The 23,404-nt window shown below is 42.1% G+C and overlaps 2 protein-coding genes across 6 annotated transcripts in view; both read left to right on the top strand.

Annotated features, from left to right (window-relative positions):
- The window catches only part of nfic (nuclear factor I/C), a 34,576-nt gene extending 25,883 nt beyond the window's left edge, over positions 1-8,693 (top strand). For all 4 annotated transcript variants that reach the window (XM_029279891.2, XM_020646927.3, XM_020646928.3 and 1 more), the window contains one exon: positions 185-8,693. In XM_029279891.2, the coding sequence (XP_029135724.1) occupies positions 185-309 (125 nt within the window). In that variant the 3' untranslated portion in view covers positions 310-8,693. The remainder of the gene's footprint in view (positions 1-184) is intronic.
- A 1,033-nt stretch (positions 8,694-9,726) lies between these two features.
- On the top strand, positions 9,727-23,312 carry sass6 (SAS-6 centriolar assembly protein). 2 transcript variants are annotated; one of them, XM_029279892.2, is made up of 16 exons: positions 9,727-11,880; positions 13,640-13,700; positions 13,853-13,932; positions 14,050-14,154; positions 14,987-15,155; positions 15,255-15,332; positions 17,059-17,178; positions 17,320-17,505; positions 18,238-18,432; positions 19,334-19,423; positions 19,926-20,105; positions 20,724-20,805; positions 21,381-21,490; positions 22,452-22,546; positions 22,644-22,732; positions 22,952-23,312. In XM_029279892.2, exons 1-16 carry the CDS (start codon positions 11,819-11,821, stop codon positions 23,002-23,004), a joined length of 1,755 nt encoding a protein of 584 aa, XP_029135725.1. In that variant the 5' UTR covers positions 9,727-11,818; the 3' UTR covers positions 23,005-23,312. The 2 variants fall into 2 exon arrangements, with proteins under 2 accessions (XP_029135725.1, XP_020502568.1); XM_020646912.3 differs by having other exon boundaries at positions 11,496-11,880; positions 17,314-17,505.
- Positions 23,313-23,404: the final 92 nt, after the last annotated feature.

The following is a 23,404-nucleotide window of genomic DNA, read 5'->3' as shown; positions in this document are numbered from 1 at the left end:
TCAGTCCTGTGACACTTTAGTGGGGTTTGATGTGCTCTCCTGTAAATTCCCATAGGGGCAATAAATGTTTTCATTGAACCATGAGGCGTTGTTTCTGAAATTTAAAAATCAGACTCCACATGTTAATGACTCATCATGAGCTGTGAGATTTTAACCCCCTCTCTCGTGTGTGTCTCTGTTCCAGTCCTGGTATCTGGGGAACTGAGTGACCTCTGGAGGAAAGGTGATCACCATGACATTTCAGTGCTGGAGGAAAGGAAACAATACTGTCAAGACATGGCCAGAGGGAAAATATATTCAGCTTTATAGAAGCCTGACACGTGGCCATACACACATCTAAATATACAGAGTCATATGTTTATGTGTGTGTATGCACTAAGAAGATGAGCCAGCCTGGATGGATGCTGCTTCCTCTCAGCCATATCCCAGAATGAACTACGCCATGTGACGCTGAATGGCTCTCAAGAATGGCGAGTGACGTGAGCTGGAATTTTGAAGCGATGCAGATTTCTGTTTTGTTCAGATGAACTGCAGAACCAGAAGTCTACAGATCTTAAGAAGCCTGGACCCTGACCCCAGGATGAGGCCTGTTATTCCTGCACCCTGGGTCTCTTTACTACATCTAGACCTCCTTCCTGGGACAGGTGTAGACCTCACCCCCCCTCAACACCCAGAATGCCCCTCTCCGCTGCAGGTGCTGCTTATAATATATGCAAATAAGCCTCCCTTTCTTCCGGACTGACTAGAGAGAGATATCCTCCTATTATTATCTTGTTTTTCTTTGCACCTTTTGATACGTTGTTGAAAAGAATTGAGGGTTAGAGCAACATATTATTTTTGGTCTTCTCTTTAATGACAGGGGCTTCTTCTTTTTAGTGACAATCATCCATCATCATTTCGCTCTGCTCGTCTTCTTAGGGCTGTTTCCTTTTTATGAGAATACTGTGTAGAATATAAGAGCTATACTCATGTCTCCTCCTGGGACAATGCTTCACTTCAGTGAGAACAGGTCCAGTGGTATCAGGAAGGCAGAGGAGACTGACTTCTCCCTTCAGATACCATTCAGTTTGTAACGCAGAGACATAGAAACACTCAGTTGATCTGAGAGAAGGCAAAGACACATGGAAACCTGCAGCCAGCAGCACCGAGGAGCTGTTGAGCTGTGTGTGTGTGTGTGTGTGTGTGTGTGTGTGTGTGTGTGTGTGTGTGTGTGTGTGTGTGTGTGTGTGTGTGTGTGTGTGTGTGTGTGTGTGTGTGTGTGTGTGTGAGAATGTATATCATCCCTGCTTTATTTGGAGGAGACGTTGTGAGGAGATTGTTTGTTGTTGAAGGTTTTGACTTTATATCAGGGATGTAGAAAGAGAGATGTTGCACTTGATGCTTAAAGTGAGAAAGTGATGCAGCTTGTCAGCTGGCAGGCTGTGTTGTTCTTTTTCTTGAAGTTGTTGATTTCTGATAGTAGGTGATGTGAATACTGATTTGACGGTGTTCTGTAAGGTTCTGCACCGTGTAGCTCAACCCCCCCTCTAGAGTCTGTAGAGGAACGGGGGGGGGGGGGGGATCAGGCAGCTGGGGACAGATACAGGAAACAGAAGGATATCCACAGTGCTGACCTAAAGGGTTGTTGATGGTTCACCGCTGACAACAAGCAAGAAGTCGAGCATTTAAAGATATTTTTGTAAGGCCCAACAAACACAATGTCGTGTATAAAAAGTGATTTTTGGAGCCAAAGAAAAGAAAAAGAAAAGAAAAAAATATTTTTTAAATCCTACATGTTGCATTTTCACTTTGATTTGAAGCTTAACATGAGACAAGTTAAATGGTAAATGGACTTTTCTTCTGACTACTCAAAGTAGCAGCAGGAGCAACTTGGGGTTAAGTGTCTTGTTTCTATCAGATGTGTAGCTGCAGGAGCTGGGGATTGAACCATTGACCCTTTGGTTAAGAGGTGACCCACTCTACCTCCTGAGCCACAGCCACCCCCAAGTTAAGCATTTGATCCAGTCCAAATCTGAATTTTCATCTGCAGAGATGGCAACATGTCAAAAGCCATATGATCACATTCTGGGAGTTAGTAGATCTCAAAGTGAAACTCAATGAATGTGAAGATGTCAGGATGATTAAAACTTCCACATTAATGTGAAGTTCAAATCAAACTCCAAATGCAACAGTAGTAAAAGCCTTTGCTTCTTGGCCTTTCAATGTTTGTGAAACATCTCTTCAAACATGAAACGACTGGGTGTGCATTTCTTCATCCTCAATGTTCTGAAGCGTTTGCATATTTCTGTGTTGAGGTGAGATGAGAAAGCACATTTGGCATTATTGAACTGGTTTAAGTCTGCAGAACTGCTTCGTTGATTTGTTCCCCGTGCAAACAGAAGGGTGAAAGTCAAAGGTGTTTTTTTTTCTTCATCATGGGAGTCATTTCTCCTCTCTGCCTGGAAGAATAAAGTATAGTAGGAGCCAATATCAATGAATCAGATTAAAGCCATGCTCTCTAATATGCAAAGCCAGTAACCAGGAATGAAGCAGCGTGGCATGGCCAATGAAAATGCTGAATTCTTACATTAGTTTAACTCTTCCCTGTTTTAAATCAGACATCTCTCAGATTTCCTTCTGAAGATGCAGCAGGCTGCAGAAAAAGATCACAGTTTGTCTTTACCCTTCATGTTCATAGAGTCTCATGAGAGGACTCAGTGAGGTCTGAAATGGGCTACCCAAACACCCAGTACAATGTACCAGCTTACCAGCTCAGCCATGTGCGTGGAGAACGGATGAGTGATTTTTACTACCACAGCTAAGATCGGGAATTCAGAAGGAAATCCAATTCAGTCTGAATTTTTCTATCAGTGTTTTCTCGGTCGTCTTTTTGTGTTTTACATTTGAAAGTGAAACAGCTATGGAATATTTCTTGTGTGGATTATTTTAAACTTGCATCATGTGCTTTTACGTCCTTTAGCATTAGCACCTGTGTTCCTCTTTACGCTGTGTGCTGTACAGATGCTTCTTGGTGTCAGTCTTCTACTCTTTGTTTCCAGGCTTTTAGGGGATACAGCTGTCATTGCCTACTGTGGGTTCAGATTTTGTACTGAAGGTGCTGAATTGAGCTGGGTTTGCTGAGGTGTAAAGCTTTGTTAAAGTTAGCTTAAAGCTGATGTATACTGCATGGTGCTGCCCTGGTCGCTGTGCTGACCTAATGAATGCATGGCTAAAAACTGACGATACCTCTTCCTCTCTTTCCTGCTCTTCCTCCTCCTCCCCTTCCTCCCTCTGTACTCTGTACTCCATCAGAGGGTAGTAGATGGAAGGGTTGTCTATTTCTTTACATTTTAATAATAGCCCTGTTGATAAACTTCTATTTTGCACGATATTTCATGAAACACATTATGTGCCTTGCCTTTAGTTAAAGAACAATTATACAGTATAGAACAGTCATCATGTTTTCATGGTACAGCTGAAAGCTTCAAACCAGATAAAACTAATCAAAAAAAGCTGCATGTGTGATTGCTTGGCATTAACCAGAGTAGGTACATAGTTAAGTGAGTGAGCTGCCAGCTGGGAAACTGGCTTTAGTGTCAGTCCACTGACTGAAGGCAGAACACGAGAAACACTCTGACAGTTTGCTGAATATAACGCTTTCACTTATTTACTTTTCCTCTGGCCTTTATCCCCATCTGAAACATTCAAGCAGTCGCTGAGGCGCTTTGTGTGTCATCCAGACTTAAGAGTAAGAGTATGTAAGAGTGAGGTTATTCATAACCTCCTGCTGTGGAGATGATCTGACACTTTAACACTCATTGGGATCATTTCAATAAAAATAATATAGAAAACATGTTCAGACGTGGAGATAGATGTAGTGCTCAAACTATGAACTGTACACATGAATACCGTGTGTTGTTGTTTTATTCTGCACAGAAAAGAGAAGCACTTCCCTCATCGTTGGCTTGTTTCTTGATGTTTGGATGTTAAACGGCATCATTCAGTATAATGAGGTGTTTGCACTCAGAGATCTTCAGTGGCTCTTCTTCATGAGCTGAAGGGTTTGCTTTGAGGTGTGTGGATAACAGTGTTAATAACCCTGATGTTTGTCTCCGGACTTCCATGTATTGTAAATGATACTGTAACTTAGCGTTTGGTTAAAGTTTGGTTAAAGTTTGGTTATTTTGTATCCAAAAGTCCTAAATGTTCAGAATAAAACCCCAAAACATCCTCAGAGTGTCCGCTCGGCTCGCTCTACGTCCTGCTTTCAGAACAAGTGTTAAACACATGCAAAGTCATTTCAGAGTATTTACAGAGGCGCTGCTTATCAACAGGCAAGGCAGCTGCCCGGGGCCCCACCCAATAGGGGCCCCAGGCCAACAGGGGCCCCAGGCCAATAGGGCCCCCCCTGTGGGCTGACAAACTTTACAGCAAAGGTTTAAAATGTGCAAAATGTTGCATTGACAGTAGGAGACCTCCCTAAAGGGGGCCCCATCTTACAGCACTCCCTCTCCTTGCTCTGCAAAGTGTTGCATGCTTTGTTTCTGTGAAAACCAAAGTTTGTCAATGAAAGGAAACTGAAGAGGAGTTATCAGTCTGGGAGAGAAAGCAGAGGAGTAGGCATGTGGACACTGGCAGATATGATGGTGAGAGGGGCCCCTGGGGTCCTAATGGAGTCTAGAACAGCCACTGAGTATTTACAGCAGGAAAGTTCATTTCAATCAATCGATCTTTATTTCTATAGCACCAATTCACAACAAATGTGATCTGATGACTCTTTGTTAGATTACAGAGCCGACATGAATCCACCATGAGCACAGCACTTTAGCACATTTGTTTTATTGGTAATATTTGATCGAGCATTAGCCATGTCATAGAATCATGTAGGTGTGTGAGGTTCAGCAGCTCTTTGATTGGCTGTTAAAACACCGTCCATTTGCTCGTATGATGACCATGACCACATGACCAATCATATGACATCACAAGAGGCCATATTTAGAGTTCATTTGATATGCATGCTTTAATCTTATTGTTTTGTATTATGTTCTTGAGTAATTATCTGGTTGCTTTTAGTACACTTTAAAGAAACATGTACAAGATGGACTTCTAAAGTCAGAATGTGTTTGTGTGTTTGTTTTAAGAAGATGGACAAGCGTCAGAGAAATGTAGCCCATTAAATGGGAATAATACCAGTGTGCTTGTTTAAAGTTCAGCAATGTGAGGGAAATGGTAGTGGGAGAGAGAAACACAATCCTGAAGGTGAAGATAAGTAACCTACCAGGGCTGGAAATGAACACCCGTCACTGCAGTAAATCACCTGCATTCAGCGGGTGATGAGTGAATTTGTTCAATTTACCAGTCAAAGTAACGTAACAGAGAGATTTAAAACGCATGCTTTTAAAACAACAAATTGATAATGGTGCCTCTCAGTCGAGCTTCATTTGCAGCTCAATAAGCTAATTTAACATTTGAGGACATGACTCTTCCAAATAATCAACAAAAATAAACAAAGATCATGTCACTGTTTTCTGATTGAAACATTTCCCTTCATTAAACAGCCCATTACTTGATTTGATATTATGAGTCATTGCATTATGCTGCATGTTGAAATGTGGCAGGTAGGCGTAAAGGTAAATTTCCAAACCTGGTACGTACCTTCAGGCATTACAGTCCTCTAAATTTGACATTCTAATAACAGACAGCTTATATAGAGGAGCAGTTATTTACACATCTATGTGATATCTTACCGTCCCAAAAGTGTTAGCTACAGTTCAAAACACCTGAAGGCTCAGACTGGATATGAAACGACCAAAACAGAGAGAGAGAGAGAGGGTCCTCTGGCAGTACCAAGGTGCTCCACCAGTTCAAAACAAAGCAACACATCAATCTCTTATTTTGGTACCATTCCCAACTTTAGACGTACTGAACTGAAGCGGACCGCTTGGTGTAAACAGGGCTGGTGTGTGTTGATGGAGTGGATCCAGAGTACTGCTCTGACCTTGTGACCAGCATTACTGTACACATTGTCCTTTCTATTGCTTCATATTGACGAGCAGAAGAGAAAACATCTTTTAAATTCTTAATCTTGACCTGTACTAATGACACTTGCACTATTTAAATGAAGATGGTTTAATGGATGTGTTTTCCCAATTTGGGTGGATGGCTCTGAGCTCTACAGAAAGGTCTGAGTCTCTGATAAATATATAATGCAGTGGGAATTCTCTTCATCTGTATTACTCCCTACTCTTTCTTCATCATTAAGAAAACCAAGTAGCTCTCTGACACGTCAATCATCCAGCCGATTGGAGGAATGTGCTCTGAATGATTGACAGCTGCCCTGCCTCTGCTGAAGCTTGTGCAGTGTTCAACAAAGTGAAGCAGATTGAGCGCTGGCTGCCCAGGTCTCCATTTCAAACATCATACAGTTTCCCATGGCGTCCCAGTTACCATTCAAAGCACAGAAGTCTTCTAACACGTTGTCTGGAAGTACCACCTTTAAGAGAAGTCAGAATGAGATCAAGTTGCTAATTTTAAGATTTACTATCACACTGATCTACAGTATTCAAGCGTTCAAATAAACCAGCAGGTCAACAACACGGAGACTTAAAGAAACAACCAAAAATGACTTCAACAAGCATTGCCTATGAGTTCACTGCTCCTTTCTATAGAGTTCTTTTGCACGCTGGGCTTTACAAACACAACTTGGTGGTGCTTGTGACTCCCCTCAGCCCGGGACCGGTGCTCAGTATTGTTCACATCACCAGCACATGGTCGAGATGAGCTGGGAAGGTGAACATGACAAGCCATAAAAAAAAAAAAAACAACCCAAAGAGTAAAAGAAAATCTAGAGGAACACGGTGAACCTTTGTGTTTGTTGAGGGGAGAAAGTGAGGTGAGATTATATTCAGGGATTACAGCTGTGTTTTTCCTACTTTAGAGGTTGAAGGGAGAAAGACAGGACGACATGTTTTTCATTCTATCCAGAGAATGATACCTCTTTACTACATGTCCACCATATTGTGAAATTTTACCACAAAGCAGTAACAGCAGTCCTGATCACATCCTTACAGATCAACATCAGCTGTTCCTTTCAGCCCACTGACCTCATAGGTTTCTGTCAGAGCAGACGTTAGGGTCTGACCAGGTGGGATGGATCAAATCCTTTTATTTTGTATATTTTATGGTTCAATGTTTCTACCACACATCTATTTGGAGAGTGCACTTTAACATAACAACACTGATTCAGAGTTCATTTGAAGCTTCCTAACATGATCAAAGGTTGAAATAAATTTCAAACCTTTCTCACTTTTGTGGAAATATGCAGCGAAATACTTGTCCACGTCTGTAAATGTTAATGTTTGGATTTAAAATGTGCTCTCTTTTCAGATGATGTTATTTATTGGGTTGGTTTTGGTGTAAAGTTTCCATCTAGATTTTCCTTTTCTCTGTGGTACGACTGGAGAGCTGCAGTCGGTCAGGTCATAACTTGAGCTGAACACTAAGGGGTATACAGGCGAGTTTACCCCAGAAGGTTTTTTAAGAGGGCTCTTTTCTAAAAAACTTTTCATGTTCTTCAACTCTCTTCTGTTGCCTGACTGTTGTGACTCCAATAGGGTTTTTTTGTGCGCCGTAACTTGGATTCTGTTTTCTTTTATGGCCCTGTAACTCACCGCAGTTTGAAATCTTTTCTTAGCGACCTACGTCTGATTTTGTAGTTCTTTCCTGTGACGGTGACGCCATATTGATTCCAGTCTGTCTCTGTGGGTACTTATTAGTGCTGAGGACAATTTGAACGAGAGAGAGGTGTCTCTCAGACAACATTTGAATGCAGTCTCATGTTTTGAAGATTTTTTGCCATAACCTTTCAGATATTATTGTTAAGGATTGCTTTGCTTGCTTCTGAATATATATCCCTTACATCAGAGAGAGCTTAGGCATGAGCAGCTGTCGACAGTTATTGCATGACTACGATCCACACAGACCTCAGCCCTTTTCACTCTCAGTGTTCATCAGCACATTACATCGATCTTTTAGGAATGGGATTACAACCCTGAATCAGTTCATTAATTTCTAACTGAAACATCATACCTTTGTCATTTTCTACAGAAAGCCTTTTAGAAACATCTGTTTAAAGGTATAGGACACAACATACTGCACAACCTGTTATCCATATATCAGGGAGCTAGAATCAAGTTGTGCTTCATGTATATGATGCTCCAGATGATCTTTGGCCTGAGGTGTTCACTGTGCAAAGGGCTGGAGCTCTGGGCTGGATGTAGTTTGTAGCAGCTTAGCAAAGAGCTTGATGTACTTTTTTCTTTTGGATGTTTTTCAGCTGAAACAGATCTCAATAATCAGCCTTTCTTTGCATGATGTTAACTATTTCTCAAGTGTTGCACTTAGACAGGGACAGAGATCATGTCAACATGTTGCATAGTTTGGTCTATACGCTGACGTCATGGGTTGAGCTGTTGGATTCTGAAGTGGACTTCCTGTTCCTGTTTGAATGTCTCATCGTTTGAGATGTCTGAATGAGTGTTTCTGCCTTAATGTTGTTCATCTGCTGTGGGGGATATTAACATCTTTGATAATATGTCGTTTTAACCATATTTAGCCATTACTATCAGCAGCTGCTGGTACATTCATTACTGGAAATGAGTATGTTTCCCTATGCAAAAATATACCATTAATAAACAAGCTATACCACAACTCCACCCAGAGCTCTTGTTTGTTTTTATTTCTTCATATCTGTTCATATGAAGGCCATAAAGACCTGACTCATACAGGAGTGGGACACCTGTCATTACCAGTCATCAACACAGAACAGACTGACTTCCTGTCATTACCAGTCATCAACACAGAACAGACGGACTTCCTGTCATTACCAGTCATCAACACAGACAGACTTCCTGTCATTACCAGTCATCAACACAGACGGACTTCCTGTCATTACCAGTCATCGACACAGACAGACTTCCTGTCATTACCAGTCATCAACACAGAACAGACTGACTTCCTGTCATTACCAGTCATCAACACAGACAGACTTCCTGTCATTACCAGTCATCAACACAGACGGACTTCCTGTCATTACCAGTCATCAACACAGATGGACCTCCTGTCATTACCAGTCATCAAGACTTCCTGGGAGTGGGAAGGTTTCTAAATGAGGCAGATTGTACTGAATTTAATAAAGTCTGTCTGATTCTGATATTATGAAATAACAGCAGAAGTTTGAAACTCTGAAAGTTTTCTTGACAATCGTATCTGTTCCGCGAGGTACAAACACTGTATTAGCGTTTACTGTAAGAAGCGTCTGCATGCGTTTCTTTGGTAATCGAAGGCCTTTGCTGATAACGCCATGTTGCAGACTGAGAAAAAAAAAAAACAACAACATTTAGTTTTTTTTATTTATCTGAAGAACCAGATCAATAATATGTGTATAGCCTGACATCTAGACGTGGGTGAGCTATTCAAAGAATTCCAATGTGTGATCACTGATGAATGTCAGACTGACTTCCTGTCATTACCAGTCATCAACACAGAACAGACTGACTTCCTGTCATTACCAGTCATCAACACAGAACAGACGGACTTCCTGTCATTACCAGTCATCAACACAGACAGACTTCCTGTCATTACCAGTCATCAACACAGAACAGACGGACTTCCTGTCATTACCAGTCATCAACACAGACGGACTTCCTGACATTACCAGTCATCAACACAGACAGACTTCCTGTCATTACCAGTCATCAACACAGAACAGACTGACTTCCTGTCATTACCAGTCATCAACACAGACAGACTTCCTGTCATTACCAGTCATCAACACAGATGGACTTCCTGTCATTACCAGTCATCATCACAGATGGACCTCCTGTCATTACCAGTCATCAACACAGAACAGACGGACTTCCTGTCATTACCAGTCATCAACACAGACGGACTTCCTGTCATTACCAGTCATCAACACAGAACAGACTGACTTCCTGTCATTACCAGTCATCAACACAGACAGACTTCCTGTCATTACCGGTCATCAACACAGACGGACTTCCTGTCATTACCAGTCATCAACACAGACAGACTTCCTGTCATTACCAGTCATCAACATAGAACAGACTGACTTCCTGTCATTACCAGTCATCAACACAGACAGACTTCCTGTCATTACCAGTCATCAACACAGAACAGACTGACTTCCTGTCATTACCAGTCATCAACACAGACAAACTCCCTGTCATTACCAGTCATCAACACAGACAGACTTCCTATCATTACCAGTCATCAACACAGACGAACTTCCTGTCATTACCAGTCATCAACACAGACTGACTTCCTGTCATTACCAGTCATCAACACAGACAGACTGCCTGTCATTACCAGTCATCAACACAGACTGACTTCCTGTCATTACCAGTCATCAACACAGACTGACTTCCTGTCATTACCGGTCATCAACACAGAACAGACTGACTTCCTGTCATTACCAGTCATCAACACAGACAAACTCCCTGTCATTACCAGTCATCAACACAGACAGACTTCCTATCATTACCAGTCATCAACACAGACGAACTTCCTGTCATTACCAGTCATCAACACAGACAGACTTTCTGTCATTACCAGTCATCAACACAGACTGACTTCCTGTCATTACCAGTCATCAACACAGACAGACTTCCTGTCATTACCAGTCATCAACACTGACAGACTTCCTGTCATTACCAGTCATCAACACAGACGGACTTCCCCTCACTGGAGGACAGCTTCAGAGCATGCAGAGCCATCTGCATCATGAAGGATGTAACTCAGCCTGACCATCACCTTTTGTCTTTGCTGCCGTCCAGCAAGGGGGGCCCAGTGTGCTGACACACTTTTAACCACAGCAGTGGCTCAAAATGTGCACCTCTCTAAGGGGGCCCCATCTGACATCACTCACTCTTCCTGTTAAGAGTCACATTAATTATTGCCATGAAAACCAAAGTTTGTCAATGAAAGTCATCAAAGAAAAATGAAGAGAAAATAATAGGAGAGAAATAAGAGGAAGAGGAGTATGTGATGAGTGATGTCACCCGTCTGTTTCTGCAGGGGGCACTGGAGGCTCATCACTCTCCATGTTGGAAATCCTCTCAGTCTAACTTTCAGTCAACCTAATGACAGGCTGAGAGCTGGCGCTGAGGCGGGTTTTAAACCTCCTGACAAACCGTTCCATCGCGCCCGCCTGTCAATCAGGTCATATTTTTATTTTTTAGACATAAAACACTTAACCAAGGAAACCAGCTCCTGAAGATTTACCGCTTCCAAGGAGAGGGATTCAGTACGGGATAGTTAAGGTATAAATCCTGGGAGTGAAGATGGAAGCTTCCAGTACTTTTTTGAATGTAACTCTGTAGGTAAGATGGAAACAGTGTGAGAATACCCTTATAAATAAAAATAAAGCCAGTGGTTTAGTCAACGGGAATATTTTTGTGTGTGGCTGAGTGTGATTAATGTAATTTACCTTTTTGTTTCAGTGAAGCAATTTCGTTTGCTATGTGAAATGACAATAAAGGCATTTTACAAAGGTACACTTGCAGTTCCACTCCGCGCCAGAAGGGGGCGGTGAGCAGTATCTGTGTGTTTGCAATGACGTCACACATCAGGGCCGAGGGAGATAATTCATGTTCCGTTTCCAGGGCGATTCAGTTGGCGGGTGAAAAGCGCCAAATCAAAACTGACGAGGAATGAAAGTTCAGAATCGGAAGGATTGGTTTGGATAAAGCCGATGCTTCTCAGGATTCTCACTTTAGTTTGATTTATTACTTTATTACCCGAGAAAGTGTGTTAAAGCATCATGGAGGAACTCTTCAGCAAAGTGCTACAGGTGTACGTGAGGTGCAGGGACAGTGAAGAAAGGTAAGACACCTGACGGGAGCTTACTCTGTTTATGCAAATGACACAAATGCTGTTCTAGTGGAGCAGGGCGAAGAGATTTTAATCATGTGATTAGTTCTTTAATAGCTTTCCCTACTAACTTAATGAGAGTGTACGTTATAATGATTCCTCTGTTTATTTAAATGAGTCAGCTGATCTGAAACATGCTTGAATCAGCTAGTTCTTCAAATTGAGCAGAAAGAGGAGCATTTCTTATTCTCACAGTCCCTTCTACTAGCCTGGTGTTGCTGCATATTTTGACAAATAAAGGCAGATATCAATTATTGCTTCTATCGATCATGCAGGTTGGAAAACTGTAGAAAGTCTGTCTTTCAAAGCAAGATCAAATAAGTGATTTAAGATAATTTAATTTGTTTATCCATATTCTCATCATTGTGACAATGGTTGTAAATGGTATACCGCTGTTCTAGTCTTCTAACTACTTAAAGCACTCTGTAAACTGCAGGTCACACCTACACATTCACACACTGATGGTAGAGGCTGCTGAGTAAAGAGTCCATCAGTATTAACTCATCCATTCATACACATTCACACACCACCACTGAAGCAGCGGGAGCAATTAGGGGTTAAGTGTCTTGCCCAAGGACACATCGGACATGTTGCCCAGCTGGGGATCGAACCCTCGACCTTCGGGTTGAGAGACGACGACCAACTGCCAATTTTCTTTGGATTGACCCGCAGACCCATCATCACTAAATACACCAGAGCCTCTAACTGAGCCCGTCTTCATTTGTCGAAACATGAAGCAACACCAGGCTAGTAAAGGGACCAGGCCTCTAAGAAATGGGCTGTTAGGGTACATTTAGAGTAAATTATAATTGGGCTACAGTTTGAAAGGAATGTACCTTGAATGTATATTATTATTTTTGTGTGTATGGGCATATTAAAGGAAGAATGTGAGACATGTTCCACATAAATATATCATAAATCCAGTCTTTCCTGTGTAAATGTGTCTCTGAGTCATGAGTGAGAAGTTCGAGTCCCACTGGCTGTGTTGTTGTCAGAGCCGTGTTTACATGGACGGGACGGCCGGCTCCTCCCCTTGTGTATAAAAGATGTTTTAGTCAAGAACTAGAGAGAAGAACATACTCACTGATTATTTGGATGTTAGTAAGAGTTTTTAGATCACGCTCATTCTGTGTCAGTTTACATGAAATGTGAAGCTACGAGCTAACTAAAGAGCACTAACATTAGTATGCTAACACAACAATGCAGGACACAGCTAATGTGAAGCTACGAGCTAACTAAAGAGCGCTAACATTAGCATGCTAACACAACAATGCAGGACACGGCTAATGTGAAGCTATGAGCTAACTAAAGAGCGCTAACATTAGCATGCTAACACAACAATGCAGGACACAGCTAATGTGAAGCTATGAGCTAACTAAAGAGCGCTAACATTAGCATGCTAACACAACAATGCAGGACACGGGTAGTATCTGGAGCAAAGAACAAGTTTGTCTGCTGCTTGCGCTATATGGTGCGTTCTTATTGATAACTCCTTCGTTTGAATGTGAGGGGAGGGGGGTTGGAGGTGTGTCTCTGGAGGAGAGCGGAGGCTTCAGTATGGAGGAGGTGTGGTCAAACAGCAGTTTGTTTTGGTTTCATGCTGGTGCTCAAGGGCGACATCTACTGGATGAAAAAGTTGCACATTCTTCCTTTAACCAATGTGTGAGGTCAGATTGTCAGCTGCATGTTTTTAAACCATTTAATTTGACAGGAGAACAAATATCAGAGTCACCATTGAGCTTCAGCAGACAACGAGTCCGGTACACAAAAGGGTGAGTAACACTTCAAAGCCTGCCACTATTCAATTCTCCCCCCCTCCCCCCTCTCTTATTTTACATTAAAGTCTTTTTAATGAGTGTATTTGTTTTTAAAGATAATGATATTTGTTCCTCCTAACTGGTTTTTGCTTTTTATTATTTATTAGGACCTTCTAGTGAAACTCACCGATGATAAAGACCCTTACTTTCTCTTTAACCTTTTTGTGTCAGAAGAAGATTTTCAAAGGTAAGCGCTGGTCCATTAAATCATTAATATCAATCAGACAGTCATTGAATGTGGGACGTGAGAAACACGCTCTCTTGAACTTTGAATGAGTTTTCTTTTTGTGTTAACTTCCTGCAGTCTGAAAGTCCAGCAGGGCCTCCTGATAGACTTTGCATCATTTCCTCAGAAGTTTATTGACCTGCTAAATCTCTGCTCTGCTGAACAAGAGTCAGACAACCCAAGGTAGGAAGAACTCTTTCATTACAAAAACTCTGAGATTGTTTGATTTTTGAATGAATGTTGATTGGTTGCAAATTCCTTAAAGAACATTGCCTGCATGCAGTTGCTTAAAGGAGCAGTATGTAACTCTGACCCCTAGTGTTTAAAATGGGGTCACCATGTGAGCAGGTCACATGTGAGCAGGTCACATGTGAGCAGGTCACCATGTGAGCAGGTCACCATGTGGTGGACACTGAAGCTTCAGTGTTTATCCAGCTCTGCATGGGTCTGTAAACCTTTCTGTGTTCTAACCTCTCTCCATTTTTCAAAAGCATCTCCAATATTGATCCTAGTTTGAGCATGTTTCTGCTCGTGGAGCTTATTAGAAACATGCAGAGGCTTTTTAGGTCGGGTACAATCACTTCTATCTGAACCACTTCTCTTGACCGCTTCCATTGCTGCAACACCTCTTGGTTTGACCTGATAACTGCTCTCATATCTGACAAACCGAGGGGCGTCCAAAACGGCCGTGTGGGGGGGTGTCTTAAAAGCGCCTACCTTCTCTGGTCCAAACAAATCCAGAGCATTCAGGAGCAGAATCTAAAGTTAGAAGGAGGACATACTGACTGCTGCATTGTTGTCAGAGAAGCCAGCACTTCAACATAGCATGTTTCCTTTATGTCTGATCATATAGTAAGATACCTTTATCATTTCACTCACTACACAGCTTACTGATTGATCCTTTAAATCAGCTGATGTGTTGAAAAGTCACAACACTAGCGACATCTTCATCTTGTATTGTGCTCCAATAAAACCATATAAAGCAACAATGACTCTACAATGTCTTCTTCTACAGGTTTCTTCTGCAGTTATCATGTCAGTCTCCGGTGCTCGAAGGTCCCGCCAACTTCAGTGTTGTAGAAACGAATGCATTCAAACACCTGAACCACTTGTTTTTACGGCTTGCCCAAGGCTCTGACAAAGATGTTAAAGACTACCTGGCAGTGTGTCTCTCCTCTCTGAAGGTTGGCTTACTCATCATAATTCTTAGGAATCACAGGGTCTGGCCTTGACTTGTGCTGTCACTTTAAGTTCTGTTCATGTATGCCACGTGTTTGTTTCAGACGGAGAAGCAGGCGCTTGAGATGAAGTTCAAGAAGACTGAAGACGACCTGTCCAGGCAACTGAGTTATGCACAACAGGTGTTGTTTTTTAAATCAGTTTGTTGGTGTTTAGAGCTTGATTTTTATCATGTTCACATCCAGTGGTAGAGTCGGTCGTCTCTCAACCAGAAAGTCAGGGGTTCGATCCCCAGCTCCTGCAGCTACATGTCCAATGTGTCTTTGGGAAAGACACTTAACGCTGAAATGCTCCCGCTTCTTCATCAGCGGCATATAACTGTGTATGAATGGCTGAGTTATTACTGATGGACTCTACCATCACTGTGTTTGAGTTATCAGAAGACTAGAATAGAAATACACAAGCTCCATCTACCATTTATCAGAAAGCTTTGATAGGTGGACACAATGAGAAGCCTAGTCAAACATCTCCAGCACAGTGTTATAATTAAGACTGACCACTTTGAGGACGGTAGAGATCTGCCTCGTTGTACAGTTGCAGCCGGGTCTTCTTTGCATATCAATCAAAGTACCTAAACGGTAATACATTATAATCCTCAATCTGCAGCTTTAAAATCATATCTTGCCTTAAGCTAGCTGCAGAGGTTTGAGTCTTTTCTCATTAGGAGAACAGTAAATGAAAAACATCGACTAGTTTCCCCCTGAGCCCACAGCTTTCACACACACACACACACACACACACACACACACACACACACACACACACACACACACACACACACACACACACACACACACACACACACACACACACATAAAATAAGCAAAGAAACCGACCAAAGATAAATCCTTAGCTGTCTGGACTTGAGCTTGTATATTTATTTTCTAGTCTTTTGACTACTCGGAGCTCTTCAACACTGCAGGTCACACCTACACATTCACACACTGATGGTAGAGGCTGCTGAGTAAAGAGTCCATCAGTATTAACTCATTCATTCATACATATTCACACACTGATGGTAGAGGCTGCTGTGTAAAGAGTCCATCAGTATTAACTCATTCATTCATACATATTCACACACTGATGGTAGAGGCTGCTGTGTAAAGAGTCCATCAGTATTAACTCATTCATTCATACATATTCACACACTGATGGTAGAGGCTGCTGTGTAAAGAGTCCATCAGTATTAACTCATTCATTCATACATATTCACACACTGATGGTAGAGGCTGCTGAGTAAAGAGTCCATCAGAAATAACTCATCCATTCATACACATTCATCTCTCCCCCTATCCCTTTCCAAGCCCAGTGCAGTCTAGGCCTGTGAAGGCTGTTTTGTCATGAGCCGGGGATCCGGCCTGAAGATTTCTGCCTTTTTAATAAGGCAGTTTTTTTCTTACCACTGTAACTTTTGCTGCTTTGCTAAAGTGCTCATGATGGATAGGCCGGATCTTTGTAATATAGTAATAAGTAAGGTCTTTTACCTGCTTTTTGTAACATAATAAGTAAGGTCTTTTTGCCTGCTTTTTGTAAAGTGTCTTCAGATAACACTTGAGTTGACGCGATACAAATAAAAATTGATTCATTCATTCATACACAGAAGACAAAGCAGTAGGAGCAACTTGGGGTTCAGTGTCTTTCCCAAGGACACATTGTAACTGCAGGAGCTGGGGATCGAACCCCCGACCTTCCAGTTGAGACGACCGACTCTACCACTGAGTCACAGCCGCCCCAATCCGCTTTAAGCAAATTCACAAATGAAACGACAAGTTAAAAAACTGAACTGAGTGTTGAATTTGAGGTGAAAAAGAAGCAATGCTTATCTGAACATGTGTGTGTGACTTGTAGACCCTGACTGAGAAGACTAAAGAGTTGGACAAGCTACGCTCAGAGTGGACGAGTCAGAGCAGCGGTCTGTCCAGCCGTCACACGCAAGAGCTGCAGTCAGAAAGGGAAAAAGCTCAGGAGGTGAGAACTTTGACAAAGTGTTTCCACGTTCTGTTTGTCCACAGCAGTGACTCTTTATGTTGTTCTGTAAAGAGGTGGACTACACTGAAGGGGTTAATGATGATGGTTCATAGGTGGGCCTTTGTTGTCTTCCAGTTACAGAGCCGGCTCCAGCAGCAGACGGAGCAGCTCCGTCACGAGCTGGAGAGTGCTCATAAGCAGAGCAGCCAGCAGCTTCACGGCAAACTGACGGAGCTGGAGACATCGTGCAGAGAGCTGACGGAGAGGAAATACAAGAACGAGTCTGTCATTCGAGATTTGAAAATAAAACTAGTGGGGGCAGAAGAGGTACGTGAACTGGAGTTTCACGCCACCTCTACCATCTCTGTGCTCTAATGAACCTGCTGCTGCATGTTTCCTGTTCTCCAGTATGTTCTTCTCCACTCTTTCACATTGAGATTCTCTTCAACTACACATAGCATTGATACAAAGACACATATTCTCATTATAGAGGACTCTGATGCTTTGTCCGCTGCTTCCACATTGTTTTTTATGTCACATCTTACCTCGGGAGTGGAGGGATAGTCTCTTGCTGTGAGGTTCATGTGTGAACAGCCAGGTCAGGAGAATCTCAGGAGCAGTCCTCCTGTAATGATCTAGATATTATCTGGAGTGCTGATGTGAAAACGGCTTCAGACTGCCTGCTATGAGATGCTGAGTGTGTAGTTTAAGTGCTGGCTTTTTGAGCACAGTAGCCTGATGTGACCTAAGACAGTGATTACAAAGCGTTTAGAGTGAACTGAAACAATAAAATGTGTGACGATCAGCAGAGTCCTGGAAGTGGCTTTAAATCTCTTCACATAGATGAGTTAAGTTACAGATTTAGTTTCTGAGATTCAGCTGATGAATCTGTGTATCCTTTACTTCCTCTGACTGACCTGAGGACTCTTATTATCTGTTTCCATAACATCTGAATCTGTGGCCCTCGCTGACCTCTGATTGAGTCAGGGAAAGATGCACTCACTAAAAGAAGGATGATTGATGATGACATGTGTTATTCTTGACCTCTCATGTGTTCAGGAGTGCCAGCGCTCAAAGCAGCAGGTACTGTCTCTCAGGAGGGAGAACGGCACGCTGGACACCGAGGTCCATGAGAAGGAGCGTTTGGTGAGTCAGCTGCAGATGAGAGTGGCAGTCCTCGAACAAGAGGTCAAAGATAAGGAGCAGCTCATGCGTCGCACCAAAGAGGTGCTCGATGCCACTCAGCAGCAAAAGGTGAGAGCTGTAGCCGAGTCATCATCAGGAGAGAGAACAACAGGACTTTTAAGAGAACAATGCAAAACAATATATCAAAAGATACAAAGTAAACTCCATATAAATAATAACAGGTTAAATATAAGGATTCATTGGGCAGTGTTGCATAATATATACATATCATTAATAACATTAATATCTTTAGAAGAAATGTGTATTTTAAGGTTAATTTGACCATGAAGAAACGTAGAAGAGATGTAGGCTGTCATGTTAACCTACATGGAATACAATGATGATAAGCTACAATCATTAAGGACTTACTAAAGTGGAAGTAGGGGAGACTTTCCTTATGTCCATACTTTAGTTATTGTGCTGTGTTGGACTCAAAAGCCACCAGGGTGCATCTTGGTCCCCATCGTCTCTGAGGGAGGGGCGCAGATACACATGCAAAAATCACATCTTGGGGATTGTGTGCATTTGTGCCCGTTTTTTCACTTTAAAAATGAACTGCTCTCTTAACATACCAACTATATATATATATATATATATATATATATACATATATATATACACACACACACACACACACTGGTGTATTTATTTATAAACATATATTTATCTGCCTGGCTTGACTTCATAATACCATAGAGCAGGCATGTATTACATTGTTATGTACAGAGGTAACCATGCTCAGGCCCGGTTAGTCCTGGAGTGTGAGTGCAGACCAGAGGGGGAATGGGGAGGGGGGATAATCATGGTTAAGCACGGTACGGGACAACTTAGAGTGCGAGGGATATGATTCAAATGAAAAGAACAAGCTCCTAAAATAACGCTGAATAATGAATCTCACTGCAGCTTCATGTAGTCTCACTGTTTAATTCAGTCTCTAACTGTATTTTTGACGATCTTGTTTATTTTCTAGGAATCAATGGAAGAAAATGCAGAAAGTAAAGAACATCAGGTTAGAAAACTTGAAGCCACGGTGAAGTCGTTGTCGGAGGAGCTGATCAAGGTAAGTAAAGCTGCGTGCATGAAGTATCTGCTGGTAACTAGGAAGTGACGCGTATACATGTGTTACAGGTTTACAGCCTGAAGGGACGCATCTGGCCGAAGATCCATCTTCACTCAAATTAAAATCAGAAATGAGTCGAGCAAACTAGACTTCAATGACTTCCCTGACACTGGAAAAAGGGGAGAATATGTCCTCTTTACGGTCATCTTTCCTCAAGTGGCCATGCAGTCCAGTTCCACTTGAACCCATCTTGCCTGCACATGGGTCGGTGTTTTCCCCATTACATCATCCAGGGATCCCCTGAGTGCTTGCTGTTGACTTCCTGTAGCAGTTATCGGTCCTCTCACCTTTTTTACTGGCTGCAGTAATTATTAGGTACAGCCCCCGACAAACAAGATGGGGAAGATGGTGCATCCTGTTGAAGCTGAAACCTGAAGTATGAGCAGCGTGTATTAGTGTAAAGCTGTCTTATGTTGTATCGGCGTCTCTTTTTTCGGTCCAGGCTAACGGGATCATTAAGAAGCTGCAGGGTGAGGTTCGAGGCCTGGTTGGAAAACTAAAAATCAAAAACACAGTGACTGTGTCCCAGGAGAAGGTCCTCCAGGAAACGTCAGAAAAACTTCAAAACGTTGAAAAAAATCTACAATGTGCTCAGCAGCAGCTCACGACCAAGGACGAGCAGGTATGTGTTCATGTATTTAAACAGCAGACGCGTGGGTGGGGGTGGGGGTGGGGGTGTGGGTGGGGGTGGGCCAGGGTGGGCCCCGGCATAGAACGAGTGGCGAGGAAGGCTGACTGTGGCAAGCCTTTCGTCTTGGCCAAAAACTTGCACTTGAACACACCACAAAGATTATGGCCAACCACCACGTTCGTTCTGTGCATGTGTGACAGGAAATAACTCTCCATGCAGGTGGGGGTAGTCTGTAATCGTCATCGCAAAAAGAGGAACATGGAAAAGAACTCAGATTTAAAAACTGTTGTTATGATACAAGAGCATTTTCACACCACTGTCGCTCACCACTCGTAATATACTGTAGGTACTTCTAATGGAGAATAATGTCTGATTAAAAGTTGAAGTCATTTAATTGCTTTCCTCATTTCCGTTTTTCTTCTCGTGCACTGGTTTGCTTAGAGGAACAGCCACTCAGATAGTTTCAGTGTTTTAGCGGTCACGCATAAGTGCAGAAATTATGGAAGCTGACCATTTTGCCCCAATGGTTGATGAAACAAAAGATATCAGGAAAACTGAGCGTGTGTGTGTAAACTGGATGACAATTAAACAACATCTTTTCTCTTACAGGTTTCTAAATTAAAGGAGCAGTTGGAGACGACAGTTCAGAAGCTAAATGAAAGCAAAGAGGTGTTAAAAACCAACGAGAATGGTAAGGAGGTTTGAAACGGACCGATGTGATATATGATGGGGGGGTGCAAGGGGCTTCTATATAGATATGATTGTGTTTGTCTGAAATGATTGTTTCACAAAATAGTTCAGTTCATTGACGAACCAAAATCTTTAGACATTTAAAGGAAGCGTATGCGACTTCTTGATCCAGTAGATCTTGATCCTTGAGCACCAGCAAAAAACCAAAACAAACTGTCCTCCAGAGACACATCTCCAATCCCTCTCCCGTAGCGTTCAAAGGATATATGAATTACAACGCACCATAATTAAACACCATTAAACAACCTTTGCTCGAGCCGCAGTCACCTGTGGCGTCTGCCATCAGAGTATAATGTGTTTGGATGGATGATATTGGAGGTCGTAAGACAACAAAGTCAACTTCCTGTTCATGTACAGACCGTTTACTCATGACCTCTGTCCAATCAGAGAATAGCAACGCTTGAATAATTCCTAACAGCGATCCACATTCCTCTGAGAAACATTTCATGATTAGTTGGATGTTTAAAGTGTGTTTTATTTTTACACTATGAACCTCAATTTTCTTTCTCATTGCAGTCATAAGTTGGTTAAATAAGCAGCTTAACGAGAAACAGTTGACCAGAAAGCCCATGACTCCTGAATCTTCAGAGAATCCATCGGTTTTGTGCTCGACAAAAGGACTGAAGGTAGGAGACGCTGATATCAATAATAGGCTTTATCCTTTCTATTCATACACTTTGGTAAACAGCAGCTGTACTTTAAAGAGCCAATATTATGCCCTTTTTTGGGGTTCGTATGTTTAATCTATAATATGACCCCTTTAATATCTCACATGATTTAATAAGTTGTAAATAATTATGTGTTTCTTATGAATTTGGGCTTTTTATTCTCTGTAGTCTGTTTAGAATTTGCCAGCTATTTCGGCTGTGGCCACTTGGGGCAGCAGTGTCTCATTTGGAAGAGTCGGTCTTCTCCCAACCAGAAGGTCTCCCAGCCGACTGCTTCGTCTGCAGTGTGTGAATGTGTATGAATGGATTATTTACATCTGATGGACTCTACACAGCAGCCTCTACCATAAGTGTGTGAATGTAAATGGACTTGAGCTTATATAGCGCTTTTCTAGTCTTCCAACTACTCAAAGCGCTTTTACACTGCAGGTCACACCCACCCATTCACACCCTGATAGTGATGGTAGTGATGATCGCTATGTAGTATCATCCATCAGAAGTAACTAATCCCATCCATACACCGCCACTGAAGCAGCGGGAGCAATTCGGGGTTAAGTGTCTTGCCCAAGGACACATCGGACATGTCCCCCAGCTGGGGATCGAACCTTCGACTTTCCGGTTGAGAGGCAACGACTCTAACAACTGAGCCACAGCCGCCTCCGTATATGAATGTGTATGAATGGATGAGTTAATACTGATGGACTCTTTACTCAGCAGCCTCTACCATCAGTGTGTGAATGTGTATGAATGGATGATTTAATACTGATGAACTCTTTACACAGCAGCCTCTACCATCAGTGTGTGAATGTGTAGGTGTGACCTGCGGTGTAAAAGTGATTCAGACGACTAGAATAGAACGAGACAAGCTCAAGTCCATGTACCGGTAGGTCCTAAAGCCTGCATGTTTGTATCTTTGCAGGCGCAGTTTTATCCTCATTCGGGGAAACCTGCTGTGTTTTCTGTTGACGTCTCTCCTGCTGATCAGAGAGCTGTACAGCCAGCCAACAGACACACGTGAGTCTACTTTTTACTGTGATTATTCAGAGGAGAGGAACAGATCATTTTTCCTGATTGTGGTCCTGAAGCTCTTGTGAACTCTTCTTGTCTTCAGTGTAGACTCTGCTGGTCTGGATTCAAAATACTTTGAGAGGAGAGAAGATAGCATTCCCATCTATGGACTGCCTTCTAATCTTCACAGAGGTAAGAAACAGACTCATAGTTCTTAAGCAGCTCTACTAAGGCTTGTAAAATGTTTGTTTTATGACACAAGGCACATCTCTCTTAAGAAAGGGTTAAGAATTCTTAAGGGTAAGGGTCTTAAGAATAATAATTCTTAAAAGAATCTGGCTGAAACGTTGCCTGAAGGAGAAGAAGATGTGAAGGAAGTTTCGATATAAATTCTTTGTTTCCTCGTTTCAGAGATCCCTCAGCGAACAAAGCCGGCCGTAGCGTCTGCTTACTTCTCAGCATGAATCGGCGGCGTCTACATTTAATGACCACGACAGAATGATATTCATTCCAGCTTCGGGTGCTGCGTTAAATAAACTTGTTTTTAAGTACAAATTGTCAAATTTAATTTATGTTTTTATGTCCACTAACATGTCCTCTCTGATTAAGTGCATACTGTTAAAGCTTTGTTATGATGAAGGTTTGAATGTCATTTAATAGAATTTATAATTTTTTCTCATCCAGTAAAATCAGTTTCTGTGATTATTTTGTGTTCTTGTATTCTTTCAGTAAAACTGTGAATTCTTGATAATAAACCACTTTCTGCCATCGACTGCTGTTTGATTTATATGATCAGAGCCATTATCAAAGATTCAACACAGTGCTGGAGTGAAGACCACGCTCACCACCACCAAGACATACCCG

Source organism: Labrus bergylta, chromosome 6 (genome assembly GCF_963930695.1).
Source record: "Labrus bergylta chromosome 6, fLabBer1.1, whole genome shotgun sequence".
In the NCBI taxonomy this organism is placed as follows: domain Eukaryota; kingdom Metazoa; phylum Chordata; class Actinopteri; order Labriformes; family Labridae; genus Labrus; species Labrus bergylta.
Note: the sequence above shows the minus strand (reverse complement) of the source record. Positions and strands in the feature narration are given on the sequence as shown.

What these genes read in the sequence shown, in the direction of transcription:
- sass6 (XM_020646912.3), top strand. Translation starts at nt 11,819, where the DNA reads ATGGAGGAACTCTTCAGCAAAGTGCTACAGGTGTACGTGAGGTGCAGG. An exon ending in TCAGAAGAAGATTTTCAAAG is followed by an intron (nt 13,933 to 14,049) that starts GTAAGCGCTGGT and finishes AACTTCCTGCAG; the next exon opens with TCTGAAAGTCCAGCAGGGCC. An exon ending in GTTAAAAACCAACGAGAATG is followed by an intron (nt 20,806 to 21,380) that starts GTAAGGAGGTTT and finishes TTCTCATTGCAG; the next exon opens with TCATAAGTTGGTTAAATAAG.